General features: G+C 44.0%; 1 protein-coding gene across 2 annotated transcripts in view; it reads left to right on the top strand.

Annotated features, from left to right (window-relative positions):
* Nucleotides 1–22,472, top strand: part of ACP1 (acid phosphatase 1) — a 97,705-nt gene that overhangs the window by 2,276 nt on the left and 72,957 nt on the right. For both annotated transcript variants that reach the window (XM_086926398.1, XM_086926397.1), the window contains exon 2: nt 17,479–17,552. In XM_086926398.1, coding sequence (XP_086782524.1) covers nt 17,479–17,552 — 74 coding nt within the window. The remainder of the gene's footprint in view (nt 1–17,478; nt 17,553–22,472) is intronic.

Here is a 22,472-nt window from a genome sequence, read left to right as displayed (position 1 = left end):
TTTCTAGTCTAAGCCAGAGTATACATTTTGTTAAATATATCTGCATTGCAGCAAATGGAAACATTCATTCTGGGAAACCAGATAAGGGTTGGGGGGCGGGGGTGTTTCAAGGCCTATCAGTAAAATTATAAAGTTTATTTTTTGATTAATTAAAACCTTACAATATATATATCCAGTAATTCTTAATGATAAAATCCAATTATAAAATCAGTTATAGAAACATTTGCGCATCAAGTTCATTATACTATTAACATATTATGTACATCCTACGTTACAAACTTTTAGTTTTTGGTGTTCTAACTTAATTCTCAGTCACATTAAGAACTTTACAAAAGCTGAAGTTAAAATGATATTGTCAGTATGGAGGCATCTTATCAGAGCTTGTCTGCAACTCCTTATTCCACGTAAATCAAAATGTCTCTTAAGAATGAATATTTTTTCTACTTTCAGTTCTGGACAAACACAAAGGAGGCGTATAATGTTCTCTTCACCAAGTTTACATAGATTACATGTCGTTGGTCCCTCTGTACTCTACCATGGCATTAGATGACATATTCCCTGAAATAGTCAGAAGCAAGCTTTTATAAATATTTGCTTGTAATTCACAGACCAAGGAATTTCGAGATATGGTTGCACTTTTACCTTGGTATAGCCAGCCATTCGTTAGAGGCCACAAATGTTTTCTTTTTGAGAAGGTATCTTTATTCAATAGCAGTGATAAGTGCTTTGTTGTACTATTAACAACTTTTTTAAGGAGTTCAAGGTAATTGGCATTTCCCAGGCCGAGTTTACAGAATATTCCTCTAATGATGTAGTTGGATATTTCCACGCCTGGGCTTTCCAGTTTAAGTTTATTTCCTGCCACAATAATTTGGACAATTGATTTACAGTATCCGTTTTTATCCTTTTCCACACCTTGATAAATTGGCCTTTTTGTGCAAGTGCCTGATTAGTCATCCCAAATTCCATTCTTATCTGCGCGGGTGATGCATTATGTGGAATTAAGAAGAGGGCTTTATACACTTTCGTGACTGCATTGTTGATTATGACTTAGTCTTTTCCACACAATGCTTCACTTCCATATGTCTGAGTTGGCAAGAGTTTTGCTGATATTACTTTTAACAACTGTCCATAACTCTGCCCTCCTATGAATTTCTGTATAATTCTCAATGCTGCTAGCAATATTTTTGATCTCCGTTGTATATCAATCTTATGTGGTTGAAATGATCCTCGCTCATCAAATAGTACTCCTAAGCATCTATATGTACTCGCGTATTCTATTTGTGAGTTGTCCAAGGACCATTTATACTTATGTTTTGACCTTGAGTATTTGTCAGTATAAAAAAGATGGTGTCACAGAGGGCTACGTTATGAGAAGTAGAGATTAACAGTCCATGTATACTTTACTATTTTTAGAAGCTCTTCTGCAAAGTGTTTTACACCAAGGACGAATATAAAAGTAAATATGTTCTGGCTTTCTTATTTGGTCACAACGAGTCTGCATTAAACATTTACATTGTACAGAAATCTTACAGGCTACAGAAATCTGTGTGACCTGCAATTTTCTGCAGATAATAACAGCAAGATACTTCTGGAGAGTTCTGTGCTTTGCCTCGTTCAGTTTTGACTCAAAGTAACATAAAAAGCTAACACACCTGCTGCAAACCACATGCAGATCACAGCTTAGTATTTTATGAAGATAAGTGTATTACTGCTTTTGACACTCATTGCTTTGGTACTTGCAGTCCCAGTCTTAATGTCCTAATGTAGCACAGTGAGCTGTGAACCAGCATCAAGAAACTGCGTGCAAATTGCAAGGCATGTATTTAGAACTGTATTGTTTTTTCTCAATCTGTAGTTTTTCCCAATCTGTAGGAAAGTTGCTAAAAAGCATTACTTTGGGATGTAATAAAGTCTTATTAAAGATAACCCCAACCATGTGTTAAATTTTAAATCTTGACTTAGTTTCTTCCAACCAGATCCACATAACATATATTGACAACCAGTATGGACTATTGTAACCCTCATTTAAACATTCCCTATACATTAAGTTAGACACTTCTATAATTTATTGTGTCTGTATAATGTGTGTGATGTAAAGTGCTTTGACACACTACATTTTGATGAATAGTGCTATTAAAGAATTACATAAAAATGTTACTTCTATTTAAATTGTTATTTATGTGATCACTTATACAGACTGATGCATACATCTTTTTTTCAGTGCATGCATATGCATTACTTACAGGTGGTTCAACAAAGTCAAACACCTTTCCTCACATTATAGTTTATCGTATGTATATGTTAAGTTATAACCAGTAGTGTGCCTTTGTTTCCCACCATTGCATTGCCATCTAGACATTAGTCTCCAGATTGCTCCCAGCCAGGATAACCAGGATGATTTTCAAACAAAAGCAGGGTACGTGGCCATTTAAATCAGGCCTCTGGTTTGGGCCCACCTAAAAGTGAAAATTAGAAAACCTCATCAATGCCCTGAGGTTGCAGCTCCTAACATAAAGCAGACAAGTGTTTGCACTGCTGAGTATGTCATGCCGCTGACAAGTTACACTGGCGCAAATTCAGCTTACTTCCCTGGGTCCTGCACAGAATCTGCTCCATTATAGCTGAATGTATCCTCCCTTACTTCCTATACTGTGGATGTGAGTGTGCATACAGTATAACTTTTCATATATATAAACAATCCTGTCATGTCTTTCTACATTTTTGTGTGTTAGTTCAAAAGCAACTCTGTATGTTTTTAAGTGATGCTTGATCCAACATTTAAAACCAGCATTGGCAAAGTCAGTTGGTCTTACTTTTTCTACTGGTTGCCGATCTATTGCTTTGACTAGTATTTTATGCCCCAGTGCTTGTTGAATAGCAAAATTAAAAGCGCAAGCAACATTTGGGGGCAAAATAAAGCAGTGGAAGGAGGAAAGTAAGTAATAGGTTGAAAGAAGGAGGGCAGTTCTGTATAGGGAAGGACACTAACATATACACCTGATAGTAATATGTTGAGGGAAGGGTGACATTAACGAGAATGGGGGATGACAAGCGAAAAGGAGTGGTAGCAGTGCACCAAGGTATTAAACACTGGGCCCTGAGATTTTGATGCCAAATTGCATCCTGAGTTGGTGGTGAGACACTGCACTCTGAGGTAATAATGATACACTACACTCTTGGGTGTTGGTGACCCATTAAACCATCATATGTTGGAGAGAGACTACACAGTGACATGCTGAAGGGGCATGCCCGCCTAGGATATGCATGCCTCTACACCTTGTTACTATCTCCAACTTCGTTGCACACGCCGGGCCTCTCTTGTGAGTTGTGTGTAGGCTAGAGCCTGCTCAACCTAACCGAGATGTGGAACTGCCCTACTCATCATCCCAGCAGAGAACCCCACAAGATAAATAGATGGCCTGAATATCATGCAGTGATTTCAAGGAGCCCTAAAGAAGGCTTTCGACCCGTTAAGAGCAGTATAATAGGCTGAAACATGGTGGCAGAATAATATGGAATTTTAATCCTTATTTGATTAACATCTGCTTTATAGTATTTGAATCATATCCATTGTCCCCATTAAATAAAGGGGAATTCCTTTGAGTATTCAACAATATGTTTTTACAAAAAAACGAAATCTGGATTGTTGCTTCTATCCAGTTAATATTTATCAGGAACTCCCATAACTGGTTGAGTCTGTCATGGTGGTATCTGCCTACCTTGATGTGGAATTTTTACTAATGATGAAGCATGCCACGATATATTGTGGATGAGATGATTTCCCCAAATATTTTTGAGCACTTGCAAGGTGGAAGAGGGTCCATTAAGTGAACCCTCTGTTTACGAGACCTAGGTTCTCGTTTTGTTGAGCATTTTCCTAATGATTGCTGCAGCATTCAGTCACATGCAAGAAAAGTAGAACACACTTGCATGCTAAGCGTTAGACAGTCCTAAAGGTGTATGTACTCTATAGATTTTTAAGCAGGGAAACATTATGCCTGGACGGCTATTTATTGTTTACAATTTGTTGATCGATTTTTGACAATTTCTTTCTCTTGATAATGAAGAAAATTGTTTAGCTAATGCACATTTTAAGTCTATCTCTGTCAGACATTGCACAGCTCTCTTTTGTTTACCATATAAGACCTAAAGTATAGAAGGATTGTGCTTTACCATGCAGATTGCTTTACTGCATTCTCTGCGTATGTAGGCTATACAAATTTTGTTTTACTGGGCAGGCAGCCAAGGACTTCCAAGTGTTTTCGAGCATCTTCCATATAGGATAAGTACAAAGGCTTGTTGTACACAGACCTAAATTGGCAAAGACTATCTTTGCAGGAGGGAGCTTTGTATCTCAAACAGGTTCCTAACTGTTGCTGCTCTTTCTAGTCTCCATTTCAACCCCCCACCCTTACCTACCTCCCTCCCTCCCTCCCTCACACAGGCCCAAGGTCGGTTTCTAAATGCTCCACCATAATCTGCATGTCTGTGGCCCCCTACACATTTTGTTAGTTAAACTGAGGGAGTAGAAAATAAGTTGTGGAGTCTGACAAAGGAAATAATTGAAAAATAGAGCAATACAAGAATCTTTAGAATTACTATGGCATTTCCTACAACAAAGTCGTCATGTGATAAAGGATTGAAAACAGTGGTCCGTGAACAGAATTCGAGCCAATTACAGTTTACCTTGCAAGGAGCATTGCAAATGAATTAATGAGTAACATATAGAAGATAATGATGCGTGTACAAAATACCTATTCCTGCATCAATTCAATAAACCACACATGAAAACAAGCGCCACACTATATAATAAATTTCACGTTATTTATTATAGAGCCAATCAATTGTTATTGTAATGACCATAGGTTGCGCGCAAAAGGAGGGGTGAAAGGATAGAATAGTGGTTTTGGGTAGTGCGATCGTGAATCAAAGATTAAGGAATAGACAATTCAAAACTTTTCAATACTGATAGCAAAGATCAGTTACAGCAAGCCTGTCCATAAAAGATTTACATGTAATCTGTAAATTTTCTGTCTGCATTCAATGCAATTTCAATAGTATGATGAGGTAACTAGTAGGAACTGGTCTTGATCAAAGGAAGAGCGTCGACGTTTCGACTAGACTATGAAGTGCGGAATTGGAACCTTTCCTGCGAGTCTTCATCAGGACAGTGTGTTTGAAAACCAGCTTCCCTTCGTGTATAAGCGATGTACAAAAGCTCTAGAATGGGGCAGTGGTGGCTATATCATATTACCTCCACATTGTTTATTAAATGTATGGACATTCACGTTGTTTTTCAGTATGTAAATATTCACTTGTCATTACATGCTTGGTTTTCTACCAGGCAGGCACATAGCTTCCCTATTCATGGTACTATCGACTCTGGGAACTATTCATTCTGCCCCCGGGGATTATTTCGGACAAAGCCTCATCCTTGAGCATCGGCCGCTCAGAGAAGTGTTCTCCTTCTTTTGTCTGCCGCTGGGCTTCATTTACTGTTCCTGGACGACTACGTGCATGTTACGCATGCTTCCTCGCGGCCCTTATCTACCTGTCCGCCGGGATTTCCTTTGTTGCCAGCTTCCTGTGGGAGCGGAAGTCTACGACGCTGAGGCCTCCTGACTAAGGTAATATGATATGGCCACCACTGCCCCATTCTAGAGCTTTTGTGCATCGCTTATACACAAAGAGAAGCTGGTTTTCCTATTTTGCTCCAACAGCTTAAACATGGGCTCACGTTGCTTTAACTCATAAGGAGAGGCCCCTTGTCCCTCGTGGGTTCTCTTAGAATGCTCCTGTATTACTGCAAAGTGTTTAGCCCTGGGAAGTTGGGTAACCCGGTTTTAACTAGCGGTAAACTATTAACTGACCCACTAGCCTAAGGGAATCTCAAATCTATACAAGTTATGTACGTTTCAGATAAGGGGCGTTCGCTGATCCTTGATGATATACACTCCTGGTGATGTGCATGCAGCACACCGGATTAATCGTACCGAGGCGACTCTGGGCCTTCTGGCACTCTGAAAAGTTTACCTGTTTATCCAGGCTTGGCTGCAGGTATAGGTCAGTAGATTGCTCCTTCCTGACTTTATTGTACCACACACATACAAGCCCTGCTCTAACATACCATTTCCATCTTAGGTTGCAAATACACTATCCTGATGAAGATTCGCAGCAAAGGTTCAAATTCCGCACTGAATAGTCGAGTCGAAACGTCGACACTCTAACTTTGATCAAGACCTGTACCTACTACTTACAACCTCGTACTATTGAAATTGCATTGAATGCAGACCGAAAATTTACAGATTACATGTAAATCTTTTATGGACAGGCTTGCTGTAATTGATCTTTGCTATCAGTATTGAAAAGTTTTGAATTGTCTATTCCTTAATCTTTGATTCACCATCTCACTACCCAACACAACTATTCTATCCTTTCACCCCTCATTTTGCGCGCAACCTATGGTCATTACAATAACAATTGATTGGCTCTATAATAAATAACGTGAAATTTATTATATAGTGTGGCGCTTGTTTTCATGTGTGGTTTATTGAATTGATGCAGGAATAGGTATTTTGTACACGCATCATTATCTTCTATATGTTATTCGTTAGTTCATTTGCAATGTTCCTTGCAAGGTAAACAGCCAATTGGTAGAAACTTTATTTAAAGTTTTACATAATACAGGTGTGCATGCCGATGCCAACAATAAGAATCATGTAGTCATACATTATAGTGGTTACAGTTATAGAGATCAGTCCATCCACAATTCCCCCCCACTCCAAAATCTGTAACCAGGCATAAAGGACATTTAACCCCCTTCCCCTTCAGGACCTGCATGGTTACCTCTTGCCAATGTGCTTTAGGAACCTGTCTGGAGGCCGTTGGCCAGTAGGTAGTGATATAGCTCCCTTCAAAGCCTTAAATTATCCTCTAAATTCTCATCTCTGGGACACCTCTTCATGCGCACCTCCTCAACTAGCGTCCATTCACACACACATCCCACATCTATACCGGGATCTCTGGCACCCTCACCCCCATCCAAACAATTGCAATTCTGCACCGTGCTAGCACCAGTAGTAGTTAATGGATTCTATACGCCATCTTGCTTTGCTTTTTAGGTTTTCACATCAACCCCAGCAGGCACTGGGTGGGTATCAATTGCACTTGTCTCTTCACACTGCCTCTTATCTGCTTCACTACTTCCGACCAGAAGCTACTGACCTTGTGGTATTCCCAAGCCAATTGCCGGAAATCAGCCCCTTCCTATGGCACCAAGGGCACGAGTTTGGACCTATTGGGGGCATTGTGATGTATTCTCTCCGGGATCATGTATGTGCGATGCATATAATTGTAGTGGATTAACCGGAAACAAGCGTTATAGGAGCTCGTGTGCATGAGAGCGCCCACCACCCTCCAGTTGCACCTCCAGGACTGCGTTCCAAGCAGCAAAGGGTGAGGGGGCTGGGAGAGCACCGGCGTCCGCCCTCATGGCCCTATATAGTAGCAATATGGTGCGCCCACCTGCCCCGCACACTAGTCTAATGTCTGTGCGAGCTGTGGGATAGCTAGATGCGTGGGCCATATTTCTCTAAATATATTGGCTAGAGCAGCATATTGTAGTTAATTTTCCTGCCCCAGTCCAAAATCGCCACAGGCCTGTTCGAATGTGATGCTCTCGCCCGGGTACAGATCCTCGAGCACGTCACAGCCCCCCTCCTGCCATGCTCGGTATGACATATTGGACATCACCCTCCTCCTGACCGGCACAATATCCCACACGACAACTCCCGATGGAAGGGCCCCACCAATGTTGGCCAAATGCATGAGGTCTGTCTGACCACATATGGCACCACATCAGAGGTGCCTGTGCCCTCCAAGAATAAGGACGGTAGGTCAGAAACCGGTTCTCTGTGCTGTAGTAACCTTTTATCCCAAATGTCCCCTTCGGCAAGCCATCTCGCACGTCCTGTAGGTGAGCAGAGAAGTAGTAGAGCTCCAGTCTGGGTGCCTCAAGTCCACCCCCATCATATGTGCGATTTAGTGTGGCGAGCGCAACTCTGCTGCAATGACCTGTCCAATACAATTCTATCAGTATAGAATCCAGATCCCGAAATATTCGCCTGGGTATTGGGTATTGGGCATAGGGCGTTCTGTAGCATATACAGGCAGTGGGGCAACATCACCATTTTAGCTATTGCCAACCTGCTCATTAAGGAGAGCGGAAGAGTGTTTTGAAAACCCACCGACCCCTTTAGCGCATCTATCGTCTTATAAGCGTTAAGCTGGAATATTTGCAACTCCTCACCCGCCACCTGAATGCCCAGTTAGCTCTGGAGTGCACCGTCTCCCATCGTAGGCCCAGTCGAGGGAGAGAATCCGTGGCATGGCCCGCTAGGCGACCCAGGGGGAATATCCATGATTTTAACTTGTCGCAGCCCCGAGCACCTGCCAAACTCCCCCAACACCCGTAGTAGCCTTAGTACCGCCTCCCATGGGGATGAGACATAAAATAACGTGTCATCCACATATAGTGATATGATATGGGAAGACCCGCCGACATTGATTGAAGTGGAGAAAGTGGACGGGCCTGTCGTGTCCCCCTCCCTAGGTGCCATTCGATCGACCTACTGTACCCCACCCGAACTCTAGCACTGGGTGCTGTATATAAGATCTGTACCCATCACCTGAACCGCGGTCCAAATCCGGCAATCCTGATCTATTGAGACCAAGGATAGTTCCTCGTCTCTTTGCCTTACTTCATGCAGAATGTGTGTTAACCTCATGATATTCATGCCCATGTTACAGGTTGCTATAAAACCTCATTGATCTTCGTGGACCAGGTGCACCATGTAGGGGACCAGGCTAGCAGCCAGGACATTGCATAAAATGTTTACAATGTTTACATATCATCGTTGGGGGTCGGTACGCTAAGGGATCCTAGTCATCCCCCCTTGGCTTCAGGAGCATAACAATTTTCCCTTTGTGCATTGATGGGGGTAAAACCTTATGCTTCAGCTGATTTGAATAGGGCTTTAAATAGGCCATTGGGAACCCATCGGCCCGGGGCCTTAGATCCCAGCATGACCCGAAGCGCCTTCTGTACTTCAGTGGTGAATTTGGCATCTAGCTTCCTTACACCAGTAAGTGAGAGCTGCGGGTGCGCCAACCCCTCAACGACGGGGATGTACCTCACTGTTGTCACTCCAGAGTCTGCAGTATATACCCGCTGTAAATGGTGCAAGAACACCTCCAGAATCCCAGCTCTGGTGTGGACGAGGTTCCCCTCCTTCAGCTTTCAAAGTGGTGGTCAATGAGGGAGCCTGCTCGCTTCGGAGAATCCATGCTAGTAGGTGACCGGACTTGTGACCCTCGGCATGTAGTCTCCGACACATCAAGGTGTACTTATCTAGCCTATCCCAGATGTCGGCTATACGCTCTTACTGTTTCCATTCTCTCTCGCCCACTTCAAAGTCAGCATGTCGGCTAACGTTTTCTCCTCTCTATCGAGCTCCCCAAGTAGCTGTCTCCTCACCCCCCCACACCAATACCCATGCTCTCCCTGCCGATCACTACCGTTAAAGCCTCCCACTCAGTGGGGCCCCTCCAGTTTGTTTCCAGATAGTCTGTTACAGTCTTGGATAGTGCAGCCCTCCCCACTTCATCCTCGAGCAGTACAGGCGGAAATCTTTAACGCCTCAGGCCCAGTATGGATGACCCCCACCTCACCAAGCAACGTACCGGTGAATGGTAAGACAGAAAGTGCGCCAAATGAGTCACCTCCACCTCTACCTCCGAGAAGGCAGGCACACCCGGTACCAGAACCCTATCCAGCCTTCTTTGTGTTCCGTGCGTAAGTGAATGGCATGTAAAGAGTCGAAGTGTAGGTTGGGTCTCCCTCCACGCAATATGGTCCCCGACATCTTGCATGACCTTCCTTAGCATCTGGGACATTCTAGGTTTCGTTCCTGCCCTGGGGGGGTGTCTATCGACGGCTGAGTCTAGGGCAAAATGAAAGTCGCCCATCCATCAGTATGGGACGTCAAATTCGTTGGACAATTGTTCCAGGATGACCTGAAAGAACGCTGGGTTGTCAGTGTTTGGTGCGTATGTGTTTAAGATGACAATTTTTCTGCCATCTAGTTAGCCTCGCAGAAGTACATATCGACCATTCACATCCGATTCGCTGTATATCGGAGTGAATGGTATGCCTGGGCCACCCAGGTCATAGTGCCCCTGACATATGTAAAGAAGAGGAATGGTGAATCTGACCTCACGACTTCTTGGCCACTCTCGCTGCACCACTATCATCCAGGTGCGTTTCCAGGGGGCAAGCTATTGCTATATAATGGCATTTGAGGAAAGTTAACATGCCTTTTGGTGTACGTGCCCAATCCCCACACATTCCAGGTCAAGAATTTATACTCTGTCCCCATTGTGAGGTGTTCTCACTTCAGCCTCCAATCTCAAGCTCTGCCCACCCATGATTGAGTTGCTGCGGCGCACACCTTCTAAACAAACCAAAACATGAAAACTTGTAGTAACAGAGCCCACCCTCCTCCCACGGACATTTTATGAACAATGTTTTCAAAAATGCCTACACCTATGTCGTGCCAGGTCACACGCATCCCACTTTATCGCACAACTGGGGCTAAAATGTTTTCAAGCCACCCTAACTAAAGAAATCTGAACCCACCTACCCCAACGCCCCGAAATTGAACCTAATCAGGTAATAGTGCCCCGTGGTGTGGATCTCCGTGTCACCAGTACAACATCATTATTGAGCCCACCCCAGTGTATGTAAACTTGAGCCCGCCCTTTCAATGGAGCAGGTCACTTCTGCATGTGTGTGGTTCACATACTGACCGCTTGTCCTCGCAGCCGGCCCGGCTCGGGAGCCATCACAAGCCCCCCGTTCACTGCTCCTACATTGCCTACATCTCCTGGTCGAACAGATTTTTCAGGACTACATCCACTGATGCATTTGGCCATTGAGTTTGATCCCCATTGTCCGAATTGGCAGCGTCCCCCTCTTCCTCCAATGCCAAGAGGGTTTCTGTGCTCATTTGTATCGTTTCGTCACTCCCGACCTTGATCCTTTTGTCTGGGCCTGCGCCCGCAGTTAGTGACCCCTCATCTCCCTCCCCGATCTGTGATCCTTGCAGCGGTCAAGTGCCCCATTTCTAGCTCCGGTTCCATGGCTCTCGCAGTGCATCCCCCGAATTTCCAACCATTCCCAAACATCCTCGGGGCTCTCAAAAAAATGTGCCTTACCATACGCCAAGACCTTCAGTTTTGCAGGGTATAACAACGTATATTGTAGGTGCATATCCCTTAATTTCCTCTACTTCTAAAAAGGATTTCCTTTGTTCTTGCACGTGCTTGGTATAATCCGGATAAATGGAGATCTTGCTATTTTTAAAGAGGAGGTCTTATTGCTCTCTGGCAGCCCGAAGAATGCAGTCTCTGTCTCTATAATTCAAGAGTTTTGCAATGAGCGCAAGCGGGGGAGCCCCCGGTGGCGGCGGAGACACTAGGGCCATGGGTGCCCTCTCGATGACCAACATATACGATAGGCCCGCAGGAACAGCTCTGCTGATCTCCCCTCTGCTCTTTCAGGAAAGCCCAGTACGTGTATGTTGCTGCGTCTGGCATAACCCTCTGCGTCTTCAGCCGGCGCTCCAGGGCTTCCGTTGTGGAGGATAGTTGTGTCACCTGTTTTTTCAAGACCGCCACTTCTCCCTTGAGGCATGATACGTCCTCCTCCTCCACCACTGTGAACTTATCCGCTACTTTGTGGAGGTCAGCCCGCAGTAGATTAGCGTCAATGGAGATGGTATATATTCGAGCTTCCAGCTCCTTTTGGGATCTCTGTATGGCAGCCAGGGGCTCCGCCTGCGTCGGCACCGCGTCCCCCCTGTCCTCGCCTATTCCATTTGTATGGCGCGTGATGCGCTGCGGGGGTGGCGCGGCAAAGTATACAGAGTTTTAGTATTGGATGCTACTGCTAGACTGCCTTTGTCCTTGCCCATGTCGATGTTTGATAGGGACCGCCATATGCTGGACCACGTGTGACTACACGACTCCGTACGTCTGAGACCACCAGTTCTCATACTTGTGGTCGACACTAAGGTCACGCTTCTCCTGCCCAGACCGCCTCTAGCCTGGCGAGGCCAGAAGCTCGTGATTCCCTTCCACAAAGTTTAATCCCAGCAAAAGTTGTAATGCAGCATAATAGACCGCACACATTCCAACGACTGTCCTTCTTTTCCGCCCCTCAGGAGCCAGTCAGTGGCAGTAAGCCCTCAGTGAATTTTGGAAAAGGTGATGGACAGAGTTTCTGAATGATGCAGAATACTCCTACCCAGTCAAGAGATCAGGGCTTGATCCATCACCGTTTTTTAGCTCACTGCACCATCCCAGCTCAGAACCTGGCTATATGCAAATTAGTCTGTTCCTGTCCCCGTGCATGATGGGAACAGGGCAAACCAAACTACCAAGCCAATTCTTATACTGGGAAGGAGACAAGCTTCCGGGGACCGGTTTCTGGCATTTCCAAAATCGGTTTGTCCACACTATGTGTGGGAGGGTATACTCAGACGTGAGTCCCTTGCTCATTGCACCATGAGGATTCAAGCAAGCCGGGCCGACGACGGCTGAAATGCCAGAAACCGGTCCCCGGAAGCTTGTTTCCTTCCCAGTCACAAGCACGGATCGGGTTAATCTAAAAGGACATAACCTAAACGAAACCCATAAAGACTTTGTTCTGGAAAAGAATGAAATTCCGGAGCATAATCAAGAAAATGAACTTCTCGTAAAGACCGTCTTAGAAACTCAGCTGAGTTCCCTCAAAAGTTGCAATACCAGCCATTGAATCCAATCAAAGAAAGTCAGTCACTGCATTAGTTATGATCAGTACCAGGAGAACGTCTCCCCCGCAAAAATTGTCAGGCAATGGGAAATCGCTGTTAGCCGTAGCTTACAACGCTTTAAAGAAATGAAGGACATGAAAGTTGGTGAGCATAGTTAGCTGGATGAGGATGAAGCATGAAGCTTCGAGCATAAAGCACGAAAAAGTTTCACGTTAGATACATGGGAGAAGGTTCTCATGAGAACCCTCATACCTACGTTGTTAGCTGCTTTCTGTGTCCCATTGTGTGCACAAGGGCTAGTGTAATGCAATGAAACATTTCTATAGCCAATGTCCTGGTTAAACAATACACGTTTTCAATATGCTGGTTATACTAATATTCTATTCATTATAAAGGCAACAGCAAAGCACATTGTCGAAGTAAAATGCGCACATATGGTGTGATGAAGCCAAGAATACATTTTATAAATCAGCACATTCTGCAGTCGGATGTTGATACTCAGTCAATAATTTCTAAAAAAAAAATACATTTATTTATTTAAAATGAATGCTAGAGTTGAAAGAAATTTGGGCATCGTCCTAGAAGCACATTAGAAATGGGAGGTTCCTGAATTTAAAACTTCACATTTTATTCTATACATTTAAGCAAGCACATTTTCCTATGTGTCATTTATTCATGCAACTTTTCTTCGACCGAGTTAACCACAATTTCCTATGTTTTAAGGCACATATCTAACGTGGTTATTTAGATCTTTTTGGTCTACAATTTTAAACTCTATCACTTCGTAAAATAGCAATCACCTTCCACTGTATAACAGAAATATTTGAAAACATAATAAAGGATCAAAACTAAGGTAGGGCTATCTATAGGATTGCTGAATAAAGTTGTAGCCCTCCTTTCGCTCAAAAAGTAATTACCAGCATCTAGTCAGGAAAGAGTAAATTACTCTTGCCTTATGCTGTATCCTTCTCTGTCAGATACGCCAGTCCTTCCGAGCAGATGTTGGCCACACATCGGTGTCCCTAGGCAGTGACAAGCATGTAGCTTTCTTCAATTGGTGGCCCTCTTCCTCATCCAGTCGAGTTGGTGCTTGGTGATTTGGGCTATTTCCCCCAAACCCCCCAGATTGCCAAGTAGGCTCTTTTTGACGCAATGATTTGCTAGGGGCCAGTTTGGGCTTTATAGTTGATTGCCAAGGCACTCTTTTTTTTATCTGTTGGTCCTTTTCATTGCACATGGCTTATTAAGTTGTGGTAGGGTCTCATTCCCCCTGGACTGGGTGAGTCATTGATTCAGCGTCTTATACCTTGCTGAGTTGAGGCGGAAATATATTCAGATTCTGGTCACAGATCCGTAGACTGCATCTGAATCGCTTTAAGGTGCTTTAGTCAAGCTTTAGACCACTAAGAATAAATAAAACATTTTTATGAAAGCAGCAATTGGCATGCAAGCCTGAAGCTCAAGGAGACCCCTTTATAGGTGCACATGGGTGGCCGAGCATAAGACCCTAAAAAATTACATTTTCAGTCCATGGATCTGAAAGAAAAGTCCCTGCTCTTCTGTGCCCTGGGTCAATAGGACCTTGGATGTAGGTGACTAATTAATCACGAGCTGCGAATCGCATTCAATTTATTCATCACAGTTATTAAGTAGTCAATGATGAGCGTTTGATCTGAGTTTAAAACGTTTGTATTAATCTTTAGTAGTTATTTCTCTATTAGTCATCAATTGAGCATTAATACAATACCGAACGTAATGTATAAAGCGTGTTCCATATACGAAAATCCCTATTATAAATCACAAGATGAGAAACTGATAAAGAGTTCGAAATCTTGAGGTGACAGAATAAAGCTTTAAGCGATATGTCATTCAATAAGTGCTACCACCCATATTGAGAAATCTTCTGTTAGCGTTAAGGAAGCTGCCGCTCAAGTAGAACTTCTACTTGAGCAGCAGAAAGAAGCAGCGCCCTCTTGCGCTGTGCATGATTCCATTCGCACAGATTTTCCAGTGCAGAACAAACAGCCAGCACTAAAAATCAGTGTGAACGGCGCCCCAACGCATTCCGCCGCTTGCAGAGTTCCACGTAGTGCAGCAGAGTTTTTTGGTCACTTCACAGTACTTCTCGAACTCCGCCCAGGCCTAGTAGTCTTTTCATCTGTTAAAGCTATTGGTTGCCAGATCTAATGTGATGTAAGAAGGCAGTGCTGACTCAAAGCCTCCATACCTGCAAAAGCGATACAATTAACCAATGGGGAAAAGAAGGAAAAGAAAGTCTAGAAATAATCAAGTTGCACATGTTAACAGTAGTAGGGACATAGTGCCTCAGTGGGTTATATACCCACTGAAGAATGCATTGCTTAGACTTCAGATTTCCGCTTTCAGGCCTAGAGAATGATGTACAATCTGATGATAATCAGTTTTGCTTGGTAAATATGGTACCAATAATTCTGTGTAGTATTCACGTCATAGTTTCTAATCCCAATCAAGAAAGCTTAAAGGGAGAAGCACCTCTGCAAAGATTAGTGTTTTCCGCCGTTCATAGTTTATAATACTAGAATGTTCTAAGAGTCAGATGTACAAAGGTTTGTTATTGTTATTGTTATTCGGTATTTATAAAGCGCAAACTGTCGCTCTGAAAGGAGCATACTGGCGCTAAAGAGCGAGGAAGTCAATGGAGGAGGGAACTAGATGGCAGCTAATACATATGCATCTGACAAGTTGAATAGCCAAGTTTTAAGTTGTTTTCGAAAAGGGGCTTCTCGATCTAATAGTCTTAGCTCCTTTGGCATAGCATTCCATGCCCTGGAAGCCAGGACACAGAGTTTTTCCACCTTTTAGTTTTATAGTGAAAGGTGGGAGTATTGATTAAGTTGCAGCCTGCTGATCTCAAAACTCTGGTGGGATTGTAACGCGTATATCTTTTTGAGAGATATTTAGGGCCAACGTTGTTTAGTGCTCTGAAGGAGGTCAATAAGATTTTAAAGAGAATCCCTTTATGGAGAGGGAGCCGATGCAATGTCCTGAGGGCCGCAGATGCTGAGGATTTTCTGGGCAGTTTTAATACCAGTCGTGCAGCTGCGTGTTGAACGCTTTGTCGTTTTTTTTAGCGTCTGTTTTTTTATCCCTGCCATCAGGCCATTGCAATAATCGAGGCGGGAAAGTATGAGAGCAACCGCCATAGATTTTCTTGGTTCGGTGGGGAGAAAGTCAAAGAATTTCTTCAATGTTTTCTATGACCAAATTGCGAATTTCTGCGATTCCCTATTTGGTAATCGCAAACACTAATGTACAAAAGTGTGTCTTGCACTTTCTGCGATTCCCAGTGGGTCTCAAATAGACCTACCTCTTAATACTAATGAGGTGGTCTCAGTTTGCATCCCTATGGGAGTCGCAAAAAACTCAGGAATGGCGGACTGCTGGGATCAGCATACCACCATGTCTGTGATTGCTTTTAAATAAAGCAATCTTTTTTTTCTTTTTTTATGCAGCCCGTTTTCTTAAAAGGAAAGTGGGATGCGTTTCAAAAAATAAATGAAACTTTTTCTAATGTGTCCGTGGGACCTCTACCTGCTCTTGGAAAGTATATTTTTTCATTCTCAAACGGGAGAGAGTCCCGCAGGGACCCCTTCCCTTTTGCAAATGGTTTACCACCAAGTTGGTGGTAAAATGCGAATGTTTTGCGCCCCGGCAAATCGGTATTAAGAAGGTTATTCCTAAAAATCAGATTTGCAGTCCCAAATTGCGGTTCAGTAACAGGTTACCAAATCACAGTTTGGCCTTTGTACATTTGATAATGCCTTTTAATATGAATCTGGCAGTTTGCAAACGTTAAAAAGCTTCATACACCTGGCCCTTTTGTTTCTTAGTGCTCCTATTGAAGAGATTTAATGTAACTTTTAATTCACAGATTGTTGCTGCCAGATCAGTGGGCTAATGGAAATGTCTGTGTGTAGCCTATAGGGTACAAGTTAGAATGCTAGTGAGATATCTCCCTCCAAACAGGGCACTCGCTGTGCTCTCCATTGACGGTGTTCCACATGTATAACCGAAAATATAAAAATAATATGTAAACCATATTTCCTAAAGTGCATCATTTTTAGCACCGAGAGCCACTTTCAACGAGTCCCACCTGAAACTCTTCCTTCCTCTCCTCAATGAGTCTAGTTCGAGCTTGCAAAGAAGCCCTGTTCCTTAAATCTACTACTAGCAAGGACACAGATGCCATGACTTGAAATTAAATCCCACAATCCACATAATCCTAACAGCATGTAGAGATATTGCTGGATCAAAATTACGTGGCAAACTCCTGTTCATATCTCTGTGCTTTAGTCGTAGACTGCGGTGTGTGTATCAAAGTGCAAAAGCAGGATTATAGGGATATTTGGTCAGAGCAAGTGCGAGGGCCTTGCATTCTCTTCAATTTACTATATTTTCAAAATCTGTTTGAAACGTTGTTGCTTAATTTAGGACCTGGTACTGATTCCACATCCTATGTAAATTGTTCTTTTCTGCATAGAGTAAAAACCGATTTAATGTAGTGAGTAAAAAATGAAATTTTAAATGATGCTTCTTATCTAAGGAATGTATTTTATTTACTTAGGAAATATTTGCCGGTCCCCAATAGCAGAAGCTGTTTTTCGAAAACTTGTTGTAGAGCAAGGATTAACAGATCAGGTAAGGGTTGTTCTTTTCTTTTGAAAGGGTTTAAGCAGTAATGTTAATGCTATAGCTGAAGGCCAAGAAGCTTGTGGCAGTAAGCAAGACCAACACGGAGATTGTCTGTTCGATGCAATGTTCCTAGCTTGTCCTTCTAAAGCAGAATACAAGGAGTGACACTGTACTCTCAACTGTGACTAGTTCTATTACTCCCGTCCCTCCCCACCCCACCTCCCACTCCCCCCAAGCTCTCTGCACCACTCCTGCTAGGAAGATATTGAAATTATTCTGTCAAATATGACTGGATGTAACCTTTTGACAAGGAGTGCTAAGAGAGTTTGTTAGAGCTACTGTAGTAAATGTCTCACAAACAAAGAATACTCGTCCAAGACAAATGCACATGAAGGATTATCACATTTCTCTCCGTCTGTAAAAGGCATAGGCGTCAATCCCTAGGGGTGTAATAGAGGAACTGATGTTGAGTAAAGGAAGATAAGAAGTAGACGTCATTGGCTTCCTCATACCCAAGGAGGACAATTAACCCCCAAAAGAGCTGACCATTCCTTTTAATATATGTGAACAACATAATTCAAGATGGGTACCCCACCTCCTTCCTCTGCTTGAAGGAAGAGATTATCTTGCTATGGTAAAATGTAATGCATTTTTCCATATCTGTGCAGGGCTGTGTAATTCTATAGCCCGACGCCCAGGACCTATTGTTTGGGGTCAAGGGCAACACGCTTTCCTGTGTATTTATTTTGTCCTTTGGCAAGTCGGCCCAACCCCCTGCAGCACAAACCGTTTGGCTGCCAGTTTGCATTACCACATTATGGATCAGGGACGGGTACTGTCTGCACTTAAGGTAATATTTTTGCCCATATGTTAATGCTGTTCAAACTTGAATTTAAGGTTAATTAATTCAAAACCTTCATTATTAAGATGAGCGCTCCAAGTAAATGTTGTATGCTCTGACTGCACTACTGACAGTGGTTCCAGTATAAAAATGTGTACACACATATTCAAAGTTTAGCAATATGAGGCTATGTGTAATGCTCCCAGAATGCTCTCTGATTTGATGCAAATATGTGTGAAGCTTGAAAGCAGAGCTTGAAAGCAATGATTCTTTGCTTTCAAAATAAAATGTCCATTAAAAATGAAAGTGGGAAAAAAAACATTTTGCTAAACTACTGTACAATTTCAGGTACCATTTCTTTGCAGCATTATTTAGTAACGTGTTGATGCATGCTAGTATTTCCCAAAAATATTCATAAAGGAAAATCAGTGTAACCAATTTCAATAAGATTATGGGAAACAAAAAGAAACAAGCATTGGCAAAGCCAATAGGTTTGAAATTGGTGGTCAAGCTTTTTAGTTTTGTCAATATTTGACTTGTTTTGTCATGGTTTTTGTAAAACTTTATTAATATTGGAGCTGCCGGGCCCTCACCATTATAACAAACATTGGCAAAAGCAAAAAAAAATTCGGTCTCAAAGCACACACTGCCACAGTAGTTACTGGCACTGAACAAAACTACTTTGTGTGCTGATATGGTCCTTGTGAAAGAGCATAATGCTGCCACTCACAGTGAAGCCAGTCGATACTGAGAGAGAGAGACATAATGTTAATAAACGCAAAATTTCATGGTTAACACCAGACCAAATTAGAGGCCCAATTATTAAAGAAAGTTGCAAAAGTGCACCCATGTTATATGTCCTTGAATTAAGTGCAGCTATACGGCCTTCGTGAATTTCCAAGAATTTACAGAAGTAGGACAAGTAATAGTACTAGAAAATATTTGTGAACTGCATTCAAACATGTTGTAGTGTAGTTCCTATTTTCCCAATAGGCTCTGCGCATTGGAATAACATAAACAATAGTTTAGACGTAGGACTGAGGTCGACTAGGTCTCTATTGAATATGTTAGACTTAATTAGGTTTGCCAGCTAGCTCAGAGGTCACTAGAAACTTTCTCGAATGAACAGGGAGGAGTTAACTTCCCTGATTAGACAAGAAGGGATTACCTTCTGACAACCGCATAAACATGACAACTTTGCTCCCCCAGAATAAGGAGTGTATCTCCAGAGTTGTGTGAAAACAATATACAGCTATTTCACTCAGTCAATTGTGCATACTTAGTTTCACCAGAGTGCAGAGAAATAGAGAGACGGGCGTTTTCAATAAAAGGTGTTATTTATTGAGCAGTCTTCTTTCTCATGCAAGAGAAATGAATTGCCACAATTGCAATACTAGTTATAAAGTAAAGTGCGTACAGTAAAAGGAGTATTATGAAATTACTGTAAAAGCATTGATATGGTTTCGGATCCATATGATAACTTAAAAGGTATAAAATATGTACAATTACATACAATGATAAAAGTTTGACTAAACGTACTCAACTGATGTTTCTAAATACGCCTACCCCAGTGTACCTAACCTAAGCCTAGTACATGGGAAGGAGTAAAGGAGTTTTTAAGTTAAGTTAGTTTTGCCAAGAATCTGACTCAAGAATTCTCTAAGGATCTAATCGGCTCCATACCTTGGTTTTAGAATGAAGGAGGTCTTGTATCTCGCTCTCAGGACTCGATCTCCCAGTAACCCGCAAGGGTGACTGGAAACACTGGAGCTGGATTTTCTCGGCAGGAAAAAAAGTCTGCGTCTTTCTCAGCGTGTCAAATGGAAGGGACGGATTCCTTCGGCACTCGCATCAGCTGGGCTTCGGAGCTGGGGGTGGCGTGGCGGTCATCGCACGTGCCGATCTTCCCTTTCAAATCCTATCTCTGCCTGACATCGCGACCACTGAATATCTGGTGATTCGCACCACTTCCACTTCTCCCCCTCTGACCTGCTTTCTCACTTACCGTCCTCCTCAAACCCCTCTACAATTTCTCCCTGACTTCTTGGATGTCTTGGCCACTATCACAGTCAATAATTCCTCCATTCTGCTTCTTGGCGACTTCAATTTCTGGCCCTTCGACCCTGCTGAATGTTCGTCCTCTAAGGAATTCTCCGATACCCTCCAATCCCTCAACTTCACATCCTATGTTCACTCCCCCACCCATGTCAAAGGTCATACGCTTGACCAGATCTGGTCCCTGAACTGCCCGGTGGAATCTCTCTCCATCTCGCCCTGCTCATGGTCCGACCATCACCTGATTTCATTTTCCCTTCCTATCCACCCCCCAGTCAAGCCCCCCCACCCCAAAAACACCTGGGTTCGATCATGGGGCCGAGTTAATCCGGAAAATCTCTCCTCCCTCCCGTCCCTGCAGGGCCTCTCCACTCTCTCCCAGGTTGAGGCCATTGACCAGTGGCTCTCCTTTGGCCGCGACTCCGTCGCCCCGCTCAAGCGCATCACTTCCAAACGTGAGAAGGATGCCAACCGGTGGTTCAACGAAGAGCTTAAGGCCACCAAACTAAAAGTACGCCGCGCGGAGCGGGCATGGAGGAGAAACTATTGCCCCACTCTAAAACTGGAGTATACCACCATTCTTACCCAGTATAAAAAAGACATCTTGGAGGCCAAAACATCGTATTTCTCCTCCCAAATCCTAGCCGCGGAAAACCAGTCTAAGGAGTTATTCACGATCGTTCACAACCTGGCGTTCTCGGACAGAACAACCCTTAAGCCCGCCCCGTCCGAAGAACTCTGCCACTCCCTCAACGATTATTTTATCCACAAAATTGTTACCATCAAGGCCAACATCCCTCCCCCTTCTCCCTCCTTTGTTGACCCCCAATGCCCCCCTCTCAAGGGTGAACTCACCACCCTCCCCCCCATCACTAGGGAATCTCTGACCTCCTTAGTTCCCCTGGTTAAATCTGGTTCTCCGCTTGACCCCTGTCCTGCCCACATTCTCCGCCATATCTTTGTTACCTGCCCAGACCCCCCCCCCCCCCCCTTTCATCTCCTCAACAGCTCTCTTGCTCAAGGCGTAGTTCCAAACCCCTTGAAGTCCGCGGTTATTGTGCCTATTCTGAAAAAACCCGGGGCAGACCCTTCTGTCCCTGCCAATTTCCGCCCCATCTCCCTCTTGCCATTTTTGGCTAAGGTGCTCGAGCGCCATGTCACCGGCGCTCTGAGCTCCTTTGTGGAGATGCATGGAGCTCTTGCCCCCGCCAGGCCGGCTTCCGCCCCGCACACTCTACGGAGTCCGTTGTCATCTCGGTCCTAGACAACCTCAGGGAGGGTATGGATACCAATCAGCCCCAGGCCCTAGTGCTCCTCGATCTCTCAGCCGCCTTTGACACGGTGGATCACACCATCTTGCTATCCCGTGTCAGGGCAGCGGGGATCGGGGGGGAACGCCCTGATCTGGCTCTCCTCCTTCCTGAGGGACCGCACCCAGGCCGTCCGCCTGGGTGACTTCACAGCGGACGTCCGGAAAGTTCAGTGCGGGGTCCCCCAAGGCTCTTCCCTTTCCCCCCTCCTGTTCAATTTATATGTCGCCCCTTTTATCTTTTCTCTCCAACAGATGGAGGTCGCCGTATTCAATTATGCGGATGACCTCCAGCTTGTTTTCAATCTATCCTCTTCCCCTTCCTCTGTTCTAAACTTTCAATCTGTTATGCTCCATATCAGGGACTGGATGAACCACAATCATCTCAAACTTAACCCCGACAAGACCGAGCTGGTATTGACGGGTGGTTCATCCAGCCCCTGGTCTCCTCTTTTCTGGCCCCCCTCCCTTGGCCCCTCTCCTGTACCCTCTTCCTCTGTCAAAACCCTAGGCATAAAACTCAACTCACCCTTCACTCCCAGGTTAGCTCTGTGGTATCTTCTTCTTTCCTTTCATTGCGCACTATACGCAGGGTGTCCCGTTTCTTCACTTTCTCCGCCCTCAAGCTCATCATTCTGGCCATGGTGGTGTCCCGCCTGGATTACGGCAACGCCCTATATGCCGGCATCCCCGCATATAGCCTGCGGCGCCTTCAACAGAT

This window comes from Lissotriton vulgaris, chromosome 6 (genome assembly GCF_964263255.1).
Source record: "Lissotriton vulgaris chromosome 6, aLisVul1.2, whole genome shotgun sequence".
Lineage (NCBI taxonomy): Eukaryota > Metazoa > Chordata > Amphibia > Caudata > Salamandridae > Lissotriton > Lissotriton vulgaris.
The sequence above is the reverse complement of the archived record's forward strand: the minus strand, read 5'-3'. Positions and strand labels throughout refer to the sequence as shown.